Genomic DNA, 10916 nt, shown 5'->3' on the forward strand with positions numbered 1-10916 from the left:
GCGCGGGGAACGCCTGCCGGCATCCGGCGCCTCTCATCCGTCACCTACGCGCCGGAAGTACGGCAGAGGAGGGCGGATCATCCGGCCGCGCTCCGCCAGTCGGCGCGGCAGGAAGCGGCGCGGCCGACCAATGGGGGAGCGAGAGCGGGAGGGCGGGGCGGAGCGGGCGGGCGCGCGCGCGGCCGGCGGCGATGATCGAGCAGCAGAAGCGGAAGGTCCCGGGCGGCGGCCCCGGCCCCGCTCCCGCTCCCGGCCCCACTCCCGCCCCCGGCGCTGCCCCCGGCGCCGCCCCCGGCCCCGACCTCCCGCTCGTGCCCGTCGCGGCCAAGCGGCCCCGCCATGAGCTGCCGGGGGCGCCGGGGGGCGGCGGCGGTGGGGGCGGCGGCGGCGGCGGCGGCGGGGGGCAGCCTCCCCCCGGGGCCCTGCTGCAGGCGGTACGGCGGGGAAGGCCCGTGAGGGGATGGCGGGGTTTGGGGAGGGGGGAAGGCCCGTGAGGGGATTAGTCGGGGGAAGAAGGCCTGTGGGGCGATGGCGGGAGGAGAAGGCCGGGGGGGTCCTGGCCGTGCCCCGGGGGTGCCCTTTGGCTCCATGGCATCCCCTCACCCGGCTCCCCCGTTGCCTCCAGCAGGGCCCGCCCCGCTGCTCCTCCCTGCAGGCCCCCATCATGCTGCTCTCGGGGCACGAAGGAGAGGTGTACTGCTGCAAGTTCCACCCCAACGGCAACACCCTCGCCTCCGCCGGCTTTGACAGGCTCATCCGTGAGTACCAGGCACCGCTGTCCCGGCCGGCGCTGCGCGGGTGCTGGGGCTCCTAGGATTTCAGGCCGTTGTGCTGCGACGGGGTTTTGTCTCAGCCCTCAGCTTGCTGGGTCCCAGGAGCGAAGTGCTTCGCCAGGAGGGGAGCAAGGAGCTGCTTCCAGCTGCTCTGGCCGGCCGCCGTCCTGCTGGTGCTCAGGTGGGGCTGGTAACGCGCCTTGCTGGGCACAGCCCTGTGTTCCCAGGTCTCTCGCACAGGTTACCGTCCGTCCGCATTTAACTGCAGCAGTCTGCAGAAATGCAGTTTTTAATGCTTTAGCTTGCTGAGGTGAAGATTATTGTTTTTCTTAATAAATTCAATTTGATCTAAAACCATAAATCAGCTCAAACCAGTTGTCTGTCCTTCCGGAGCTCACATGGTGCTGCTTTATGGCTACCTGTCAGCCAAGACTGGAGACGATAGTGGTGACAGTACATAGCTTGTTTCGCTGAATTCCCGGAGAATCGCTCCATCCCCAGCAGGGAGGTGTTTCCATGTTTCCTGTACTTACCTCTCCCTTCCTTTCCCCCAGTGCTGTGGAACGTCTACGGCGACTGCGATAACTACGCCACCCTGAAGGGACACAGCGGGGCGGTTATGGAGCTGCACTATAACACAGACGGCAGGTAAGCGGCGTGCGGACAGCTTTCGGCCTCGGGCCCGGCTCTTTCTGGAGGAAGATGCTTTCTGCTGGCTAGAGACCCTCAGAGCGCCTCGTTGCCCCTGCTCAGTCCACGTACGGCGAATGCTTGTAGTGTGGCTTTCCCAGATAAGGAGCGGTGCCTGCTTGAGATTACGAAAAAGGATCTGGAGTCACCAGTGCCCTTGATTTCAGTCTTGAGGAACAGAGCAAAGTTAGTGTCAGTCATCTGGGAGACACTGGGGAGGGAAAGAAAACAAGTGAGATATTCGCTAATTTAAAAGGCCGTTCCACTATTGCATCTGAGCTGTTGCCACTGAGCTTTCCTTCCTGTGTTCGTCCCAAATAGTGTTTGAGGAGGTGGAAAACCAATCTGTATGTATCTAGAAATGGGGTTTAATGGGAGTGCCTCCAGTGTAGCTGTTCTGCTGTCAGTCAGCCTCCTCTGAAACACCACCTTTGTCTTGGCATATGGGGGAGATTCTTCTCCGTGGCGTATTCTCACTGAATATTTCCAACTTTGATCACAGAACTTGAGAGTAAAAAAAGGTGGGAGGGGAGAAACGTTTCTGAAATTGAGACCCTCACGGCGATTCTTCTCCGCAGCATGCTCTTCTCAGCATCCACAGACAAAACCGTGGCTGTGTGGGATAGCGAAACTGGAGAGAGAGTGAAGAGACTGAAGGGCCATACCTCGTTCGTTAACTCCTGTTACCCAGCGAGGCGAGGACCCCAGCTTGTCTGCACAGGCAGTGACGATGGGACAGTGAAGGTCAGTATATTGTGTAAGGAGATAGTCTGGAATGAAAGTAAGATAGGATTTTTGAAAGAATTTTGGGGTCTTCCCATTTAAATGGGCAAAATCCAGCCTTTCATTACTTTTATAATTTCGTTATCTAATAACTTTGATTTCAGAAATAAAAAATTTGAAAGAAAATTTGACTTTTTGTTTTTTCCGTAATTCTTTGGGGGAGGGTGAAGAAGATTCATCTGCTCAGTTGTACTTTTTCCACTCAACTGCATTAGCAAACATGAGAAAGGCGAGCCGCTACTGAAATCTCGCACGCTAGCCCGTTCTTCCCTCCCCTGCGCTCCTGTGCTCCAACCACACCAGACACTTACTATGTTTTTTATAGAGATCTGCAATCTAAAATGGGGGGTTTCAGGAGGGTGTTCTGAGTCTCTGCCGAATATCTGTGCAACTTCCTGTAATTTTGTCATTAAATATCTCTACGCAACTTTTACAACTGCCCTGTCTTTTCAGCTGTGGGATATCAGGAAAAAAGCTGCTGTCCAGACATTTCAGAACACGTACCAGGTCTTGGCCGTAACTTTCAACGACACCAGTGATCAGATCATATCCGGAGGCATCGACAACGATATTAAGGTAGGACGCCTGTGTCCTCCTGTGCCTTTCCGACTGCGCACAGCCTTTTCCATCCCGTCACATCTTGCATTGATCAAGGACAGACATGGAAGGCTGTTGGTTAATTTTACAGTCACAAGAACCGTGCAGACCTGCTGTGTCTGACCTCGCTGTTGATATAGGGCCAATAAACTCTGAGGGAGTTGCTCCAGGGCTGTTTGCCATGTGACAGCCTGGGCAGCCCTGGCATTCCTGGCCAGGCGTCCCAGCACTGCTGTCACCCGCTGGAGCCGGTACGGTGTGCTGGCTCTTCTGACAGCCTGTGCCTGTCCTGGAGGCTCTAGAGCCATATATGAGGTAAATTAAAGAAAATGTGGTGACACATCCACGCTCTCTGCCCTCTGCTCCGGTTTGCAACTTATTTTGTCATCTGCTGGTGTGGAAAGTTCTTATTTAAGAGCGAGCTCAATGTTTCATTCAGCTGGTAACTGAGATTCTCCTGATAGCTGTACAGTTCAGTCTGTCCTACTGTCCTTTTAGCCTCGGGCTCCAGCCTTACCTAGGCGTGGGGAGCACGTGCTTGTCGGAGAGCCATCACTAAGCGTAGCCCTGAGATGAAATCTGTTCTGACTGCCCCTTGAAAGACTGCCCCTCTTCGGGAAAGAACAGCGTGAAGTTTTGGGGATTGGACAACTGCTGCTGTGTGCCATCAGTCAGTGGAATTTGGGAGCTGGGGGAGCTGTAGCCAGATAGAGAGGGATTCCTGCATGCATTTAACTCCTTGGTTGTTGGACATGTTGGGTAAGAAGTCTTCTAAGGGGCAAATTCCATTTTTCCTACAACGCACGTAGAATTCTAGCCTCATATTTTAGCTGTTCAGACCCCACTAACTGGAATCAAAAGCTGATGTCATCAGCTGACTGATCAGTACGTGTGTGAAACGCTTTGGAAACAGCAGTTCCAACAGTCTTGGCTGTCTTTTTGTTGAACTGCAATGTTGTGTCTGAAAGGTGTGGGACCTTCGCCAGAACAAGCTCACTTACACGATGAGAGGACACGCGGACTCGGTGACAGGCCTCAGTCTGAGTTCGGAAGGCTCCTACCTGCTCTCCAACGCAATGGACAACACAGGTACGTCCTACCTGATGTGAGAGCACGGCTGTCAGGCGCTGCTCTCTTACGCTAGCTTTGCATGGCGTTTAGGAAGGAACAGCTCAAATTGTTCGACGTAGAAAAACGAGAGCCAGACGTGGGGATAGGCTGAAGGGAGTTCGGCTCCGGAGATAAAGCTTGAATTCTTGTTACGCCACTGACAGTCGCATCCTTTGCGGGGAGGGAGCAGCTGCATCAGAAGGGTTGGTCACGTCTCCCGAAGGGCAGTGAGGACACAAGCTATGGCACACGTTATTTGCGCAGACAGTTGAACTCGGTCTCAGTCTGGCTCTTGTCAGGGCGGTTTGGCTGTTTCCCCGCAGCAGGGAATGACAGCGCCGTTTCCAAATTGCCTGTCTCCTGTGGGGGGGTGCTCAGCGAAGCTGATCTGATTAGAAGCGTGATCGTGGAATGTGTTAGAATAAAGCAAATGCTCATGTAAGGAGACAGTGGCTCGTTTGTGTAATAGTTGTTTTGGACTTTTCCCCTCCTGTTGGCAGTGGCCTTGGTGTAATTATAAATTTCTGCATTTGACCTTTCATATCGAAGCTTTCTGCAGGGGAAGGCTGCTGGTTTCCTTTTGCTTCTGGGGAAACCTAGGCGTGAAGAGAACAAGGAGCATGACCAGGTCTTTGCTCGTTAGCAGCATGTCTTAGGAAAAGGAATGTTTCCAGAAGCTGACCTTGCCCCCATGCCTGTGCCATCTTCAGCTAATTACTGTGAGCTCTCTGTTGCAGTTCGCATCTGGGATGTGCGACCGTTTGCCCCTAAAGAGAGGTGTGTAAAGATTTTCCAGGGGAACGTACATAACTTTGAAAAGGTGAGTGTACTGCAGACCAAAACACGATTATTTGTAAAATGCTGCTGCTATTAACTTTTCTGTAAATTGTTTTTTAAATTCAAGTTTAAACCAGAAAGGCTTTAGTAAGAACTCAAAGAAAGATTAATGCACAAAGTGGGATTCCAATTAAAGCTGCAGTAACAAGATTTCTTTGCTCGGTTCAGCTATAATTAGCTGTAAATTAAGTATTTTCTACATTTACTAGCTACTTTGTGTAAAATGACAAGGCGCTGGATGTTTCCAGCAATAAAATAAAATCTGTAATTACCATCTCATCTTCCGAAGGGAGATCATTAAAGTGGCGCTCATGATATTTAAAGTCTCGTGGTGATTTTAATTCAAGTAGAAGGGGAAAGCTAAATCTTCCTTTGGAAATAGATCTGTGCACGTTCTTTTATTTTAGAATCTTCTGAGGTGCTCTTGGTCCCCGGATGGGAGTAAAATCGCAGGGGGATCGGCCGACAGGTGAGTTACCACTGCGTTCATCTCTTACCATCAATCCCAAACAGTTTTGCAGGCGCTCCTGAAATGAGCTGGATCATGTCTAAAATGAATCTGAAGGCTCAGAGTTGTGCGTAGAGGTGTGAAGACCCGAACAAACCCCTGTGGTCTTCTGTGAGCATTGTCTGCCCTGATTACAATAGCGATGTCTTTATATTGCCTTTGTGTCAGCGGAGGAGCACCGTACAGTTGTAAAATCTTCTCGTTATTGTCAAAAGCTGACTGGAGATCTGCATTACTGCTTATGTTCGGCCACAGGATCCAACGCTAGGACCAGCAGATGACAGGAGCATGGTCGTCAGTGAACTAGGTCCCTTGTGGTCGTACCGGCAGGTGCTTGTGAGGGTCTTTGAGACGCAGGGAGTCTGGGGAAGCGTGTGTAGTGCGGGGCTTATACTGATAAGGACCACAAATACCAAAATTTAAATTGCTGCGTGGCAGCTTGCAGGAAGCACCAGTGGTGTTCCAAGGATCATTCTTGATCCTTACTTTAATTAATGAGTAAGAAGAAATAAAGATCTGACTAAATTAGCACATCTTGGACTTTTAAATGAGATATTCTATGAACTAAGGCAACTGAGGAGTAAAATGAGTAGAGGGAGGAAGCCACCAGCGGGTCCATGCCAGACACTGAAGGTCACTATGAAGGATACCAACCTCCGCTGGAGCAAATCCAGACACGCTCTCAGTGACATCGAGACAGGAATTCCTGCAGGCCGGAGTCCAGGGCATGGAGCAGTAGTAATCAGCAAATTAATGAGTTTCTGATAGAGGATAGGGAGGCCTTTAGCTCTCACTGTCCAGATATAGTGGGGCCAGCTGTCACGGCAAGTGGCTGAGACGTGACTCTCCTTTCCAGTCCTGCTGGGCAGTTACGGCAGTGCACGTGGTGGAGCAATGCCTGCCTGCTAGCCTGCCGAGGCCGTGGCTGATCTGTTCAGCAGCGAAGTGCGGCTGGAAGTCTTAGGCCATTAGGTTAGTTCTGCAGATGCTGATGTAGCTCTGTGGTCTGACAGCAACTTTGTTGTGACATTCATGGGGAAGAGCACGCAGGCAGGTCCCAGGGCAGGCTAGACAAGGCCGCTCAGATCTTTCTGCTGTCTCTGAGCTTTTAAAACTTTTTTTGAGAAGGAGTATCTGCTGGGAAAGCAAAGCGAGGTTAAACAAATGTTTCATTTGCCTGAGTACAAAATGATTACTCTCTTCCTCTGCATTACATGGAGTGTCTGTGTATGTTGGAGGGACAATTAACTGAATTTTTTTTTTTTTGCTGTTGAGCCCTTCAGAACGGTTATAGTAAAATCTGCTACTTAAAGTGCTTGCCTGCTTTGCAATACCAAATTAAAAACACAACAGCAGAGTGCTTTGAGAAAGCATTCGATACAGTTCTTGCCTGCTGGATAAAATAGTTGTGCTTAAAGAAATGCTGCTTTAAGTAACATTCATGACTTAAGTTGCAGGCTTGAATTTTTCCCTTTTCTGTGTTTCAAGAAAATAAGTCAAAGAATAGCACCAGCCTGAAAATGAATGCTCCTAACAAAGCAGGTCTGCCCTGTGTTGGTATCCAGTGTCCTCTCTCTATCTAGCCAGCGTTGTAAATGATTCAGTGCTTTTTTGGGCGGAAAAGCAGCTCAGTTCTATTTCAGCTAAAAGACAGGCTAATCGTACAAGCAAATCTTGTTCTTTGTCCAGTCTGCAAAGCCCTGACAACTGGAAAGGAACAGGTGAAACTGAGGAACCCGTTGTCGGTAGCATTGCATAAGCGTGAAACAGCCCGGCCTCAGTATTCAGAGCTTGGGCTGCTTGCGGGGCTGATGAGCGGGCTGTTGATCCGCAGCATGTCTGAATTCATGCAGGCAAGACATGGGGATGCACAGTGGCATTTGCAGTGACCTTCCCTTGGAGGAGTGTAATGCAGTAGATTGATTTTACATGTTTTACGGGCTGTCCCCCGTGCCCTCACCCTCCGCAGTCCCCTGTAAATAGCCGTAGTGATGCTGCTGGGGTGTGCAGGCAGCAGAGCTGCCCTTCACGCCAAACCCAGCCAATTACTGCCCTGCTGCTTCCCTTTTCTGCCCCAGCAGATTTCGTTTTAGCTGCCAGTCACCTCCCTAAAGAGCAAAATGAGAAGGCAGAGTGAGTGTAATCCAGAACTGGCAGCTTTCCCCAGCCACCGATTTTTTTGCAGAGCTGTGAACCTTGTAACAAATGCCATTTCATGTGGCGAGGCCGTTGGGTTCGGAAGGGAGGGATGCAGCGTTCCTGTGCAGGTGAGGTGCAGCAGCGCCTTGCCTGGGTTGTAGGACGTTGCTCAGGGCTCTTCTCGTTTTGATGTATTAAAAAATCCCACTCACTCCTACGGATGCTCACCATAACCGGGGTCAAAGCATTGCTCTGCTTCCCAGTGGAGCTTGTGTGCGGCCACTGCACCATGCAGGCAGCGATCGACACTCATGAGGGACAAGCACTGATCTCGGGTACGGTGTGATTTGCAGCAAGGCACCGTTTCCCCCGCTCTCTGAGACCATTTATAAGAGTAATCTGAAAGCTGATGGGTGCCTGGTGCCAGCAGTTTCTTTCTGACCTCCTGCTTGAAGAATCCCGGTGGCTTCTGCGCTGCCCTTCAGCCGAGGTGCGGTGCTCAGGCAGGACCCGGCCAGCGCTGGGAGCCCGCGGCGAGGCCTGCAGGAGGTTAATCAAAGGGCTCGGCGCAATCTGATCGGCTCCCTCATAAACGCTGGGAAGTGGGTCATGACTTGAGTGGCACAGCAGGAAGAAATCTGTACATAAAGCTGTTGGCTGTGAGGGATTACACTGTAGCCGGAGCGGGGGGAGCACCTGGGCTCCTCCTCACTGCTTGCCAGCCAGCCCAAACCGAGGGTGACCGGCCGGGCTTGCAGGCAGGTATTTGTGAGGGTGAGCACCTTCCTCCGCACTCCCAACGCTAATTTTCTCCCTTAGCCCACTGTGGTGCTGCTATATTGAGGGTCTGTACAGCCCCACACTTTCAAATCTGTCTCTGTGCCACGAGGGGTGAAATGGGGCTGCTGTGCTGTGACAGCGGCGCGGCTTTTGACACCGAATTGACACGTTAGCTCCTACCTGCTCAGACCTCTGCTCTTTGGGATTTGGCAGCGCAGCATTTTGCTCCTGAGAAGCTCCTTGTTTACCCACGCTAAGAGCTGCATCTGTTTCAGCCCGGGTGGTGAACCGCTGCAGGAATAAGCCATTGGTGTGGGGAGCAGCTGCTTTCCCTTCTCAAATGCCTGCGCTCATAATGACTCTCTTGTAGGTTTGTCTACGTGTGGGACACCACATCCAGGAGGATTTTGTACAAGCTGCCAGGCCACGCCGGGTCGGTGAACGAACTAGCTTTCCATCCAGAGGAACCCATTAGTAAGTCCTCCCCACCTCAGGTCAGCTGGAGAAACAGTTTCAGGGCTGGCCGAACTGCTGATCCTCTGGAAAATGGCCCCCAAATTGCCTGTGGCCCAGAGCCCCGAGCATCGGACAAATTTAGGGGTAGCAGACTCCCGCTTGCTCCTCTGCCGTAGATGGGAGTTGGGCTGGGTGTGCCCTGGGGTCCTGGGCTGAGCGCGGGGGCTCTGCTGCTGTGTCCTGCCCAGGGGCAGACCTGGGTGGGGGCACCCATACAGCAGCGGGGTGGCCGGTGGTCTGGGCTCTTGGTTACCTGTGGGTGGCCGTGAGCCGTGGCTTGGCTGCCACTGCCTAGGGCTTGTCCAGACTTCCCAAGGGCTGTGCAAAAAGGTTTTGGGGTACCTGGGTTTGGACGCCAGGGATATAACCACACGTTTGGGGATCACATGAAGACAGGGATCACATGTGAGCACGTCTCCAGCCCGGGGTCTCTTTAACTTACCCAAAAGCTGTAGGAAGCAAAGGCAGCTTTTTGTTGCAGCGGGTTTTGTCCCCATGCTAGATGTGTCCAGCACGTGGCACCACGTATCAGCGCTGGGTGAGACAATGCTCGTGGTGGCTTTTTCAGAACCATTTTAACTGCCGTGCATTAGCTGACACCAGATTTCCTATCAGTTTCTTGGCGCAGCGTGCGGCCCAGGCAGGACCGCAGGGTGCTGTTTGTTTCTATGGAAACACTTGCACCGTCGGCCAGGTCACCGCATTGCTCCAGCCAAAAATTGACAAGAGTCAACCCCAAAGTGAAGCCAAGAGCTCGGTTGTGCCGAGGATGACGGTCTCTGCAGCAGGGCAGTGAGTTATGGGTTTGTTCCTCGGTTATTCATTGCCCTGTCTTCAGATTGGAGACTGTGCTGGAAGAGCGGAGCGATCTCTCCTCTCCGCTTTGGAGCGGATTGTTTGCAATTGTATTCTGCTGAGCTCCTCTTTGTGAATCAATCACTCAGCTTAAAATAAAAATTAAAAACCTGTCCAGGCGTTGCAGGCGAGTTATGCAATTGATTTCTATTAACATCTGAGAATGTTAATCTTGTAAATCGCTGCACCCGCTCCACAATACTCATCTGCACGGGAGGGTGCACAGGGAGCCAAAATGCAGCAAGATGACAGACACCAGTCTGCGAGTTCACGTAGAAATCCCCCAAATCTCTCCTGGACTCGAATGAAACCGTTGTCAGTGTCAAGAGCAGCGCTTCTGGGTCATTCTTTTGACGCTTGTGTCTTGAATCCCCTGAAGAGCCTTTTCTGAGTTAAGGTGGTTCAGTGGCGTGTTGTAGTTGAGTGCCAGCTGCATTTTGCCTGTTCTGATAAAATAATAACACCCCGGCGAGGCTTTCCTGGCCGGCCTGTGCCCTCTAGCGGCATGCGGTCCTGACGACAGTGCCTGCTTTGCAATCTGAACACTCCTTGCAATGAAAATAACGCTTCAGGATGCTTGAGAGCGTTAACAGCCTGTTCATATGCCTCTCTTTACCATTTTAATGCTTAGACATTACAGGCAGTACACCGTTATGCCTGCCTTGGGACGGAGGAATGGCAGCCACAACGTACAGCGTGTGATTAGGTGTCAGAGTAGTAATTCCATGAAGTGGTTTTGGGGAGCAAATGAAATTTGGCTTTCTAGATCACTTACAGCAAGCGAAATGAGTAGTTCAATTCAAATGATGTGTTGTTAGTGGAGGTCTCAAACTGTTGTGTTTAATTTTCGTATTCCTCCCTTCGCCCTCTCTCTCTCCCTCAGTACTCTCCGCATCCAGCGACAAGAGACTGTATATGGGGGAGATCCAGTGAAGCCGACGAGGAGATGGTGGGATTTGTGCCCTCGCGTTCCTTGGTTTACAGAAGCGGGATTGACTTGCTTCTCACTGATGCCAGCCCCCCTCACACTTGTGGCACGGGAAAACGTTGAAGCAGCTTGATGTGACAGGCCGCCCTCTCGCAGGCTGTCGTGTCTGCGTGGTCTCGCTGTACAGCTTTTTTCCACCCCCCCCCTTTCTTTGGGGAGGAAGGAAAATTTGGAATTGAAAGGAATTTGGTTTTGGCTGTACCACCAACTATCAAACCCTTACCCAGATCACTCGAAATTGGTAAAATTTGTTTAAAGTCCATATGTGGCTTGTATATTCCCTGTCCGGTTTCTCTTGTTTTTTTTTTATACGGTCAAAACTGAAATAGATAGCTTTTTA

The 10916-nt window shown here is 51.8% G+C and overlaps 1 protein-coding gene across 2 annotated transcripts; it reads left to right on the forward strand.

Annotated features, from left to right (window-relative positions):
* Nucleotides 1-191: 191 nt before the first annotated feature.
* SNRNP40 (small nuclear ribonucleoprotein U5 subunit 40) lies at nt 192-10916 on the forward strand. 2 transcript variants are annotated; one of them, XM_050909848.1, is made up of 11 exons: nt 192-215; nt 294-434; nt 629-758; nt 1328-1421; nt 2042-2207; nt 2700-2822; nt 3812-3932; nt 4691-4773; nt 5198-5259; nt 8588-8691; nt 10472-10916. In XM_050909848.1, the coding sequence occupies exons 1-11, from the start codon at nt 192-194 to the stop codon at nt 10519-10521; spliced, it is 1098 nt and encodes a 365-aa protein (XP_050765805.1). In that variant the 3' UTR covers nt 10522-10916. The 2 variants fall into 2 exon arrangements, with proteins under 2 accessions (XP_050765805.1, XP_050765804.1); XM_050909847.1 differs by having other exon boundaries at nt 192-434.

This window comes from Gymnogyps californianus, chromosome 22 (assembly GCF_018139145.2).
Source record: "Gymnogyps californianus isolate 813 chromosome 22, ASM1813914v2, whole genome shotgun sequence".
Taxonomy (NCBI): domain Eukaryota; kingdom Metazoa; phylum Chordata; class Aves; order Accipitriformes; family Cathartidae; genus Gymnogyps; species Gymnogyps californianus.

Bases quoted from the DNA above. Each gene is read 5' to 3' on its own strand.
- SNRNP40 (XM_050909847.1), top strand. From the start codon at position 192: ATGATCGAGCAGCAGAAGCGGAAGGTCCCGGGCGGCGGCCCCGGCCCC. The intron at 435-628 runs GTACGGCGGGGA...TGCCTCCAGCAG, and splicing joins CCGGGGCCCTGCTGCAGGCG to GGCCCGCCCCGCTGCTCCTC. The intron at 5,260-8,587 runs GTGAGTTACCAC...ACTCTCTTGTAG, and splicing joins GCAGGGGGATCGGCCGACAG to GTTTGTCTACGTGTGGGACA.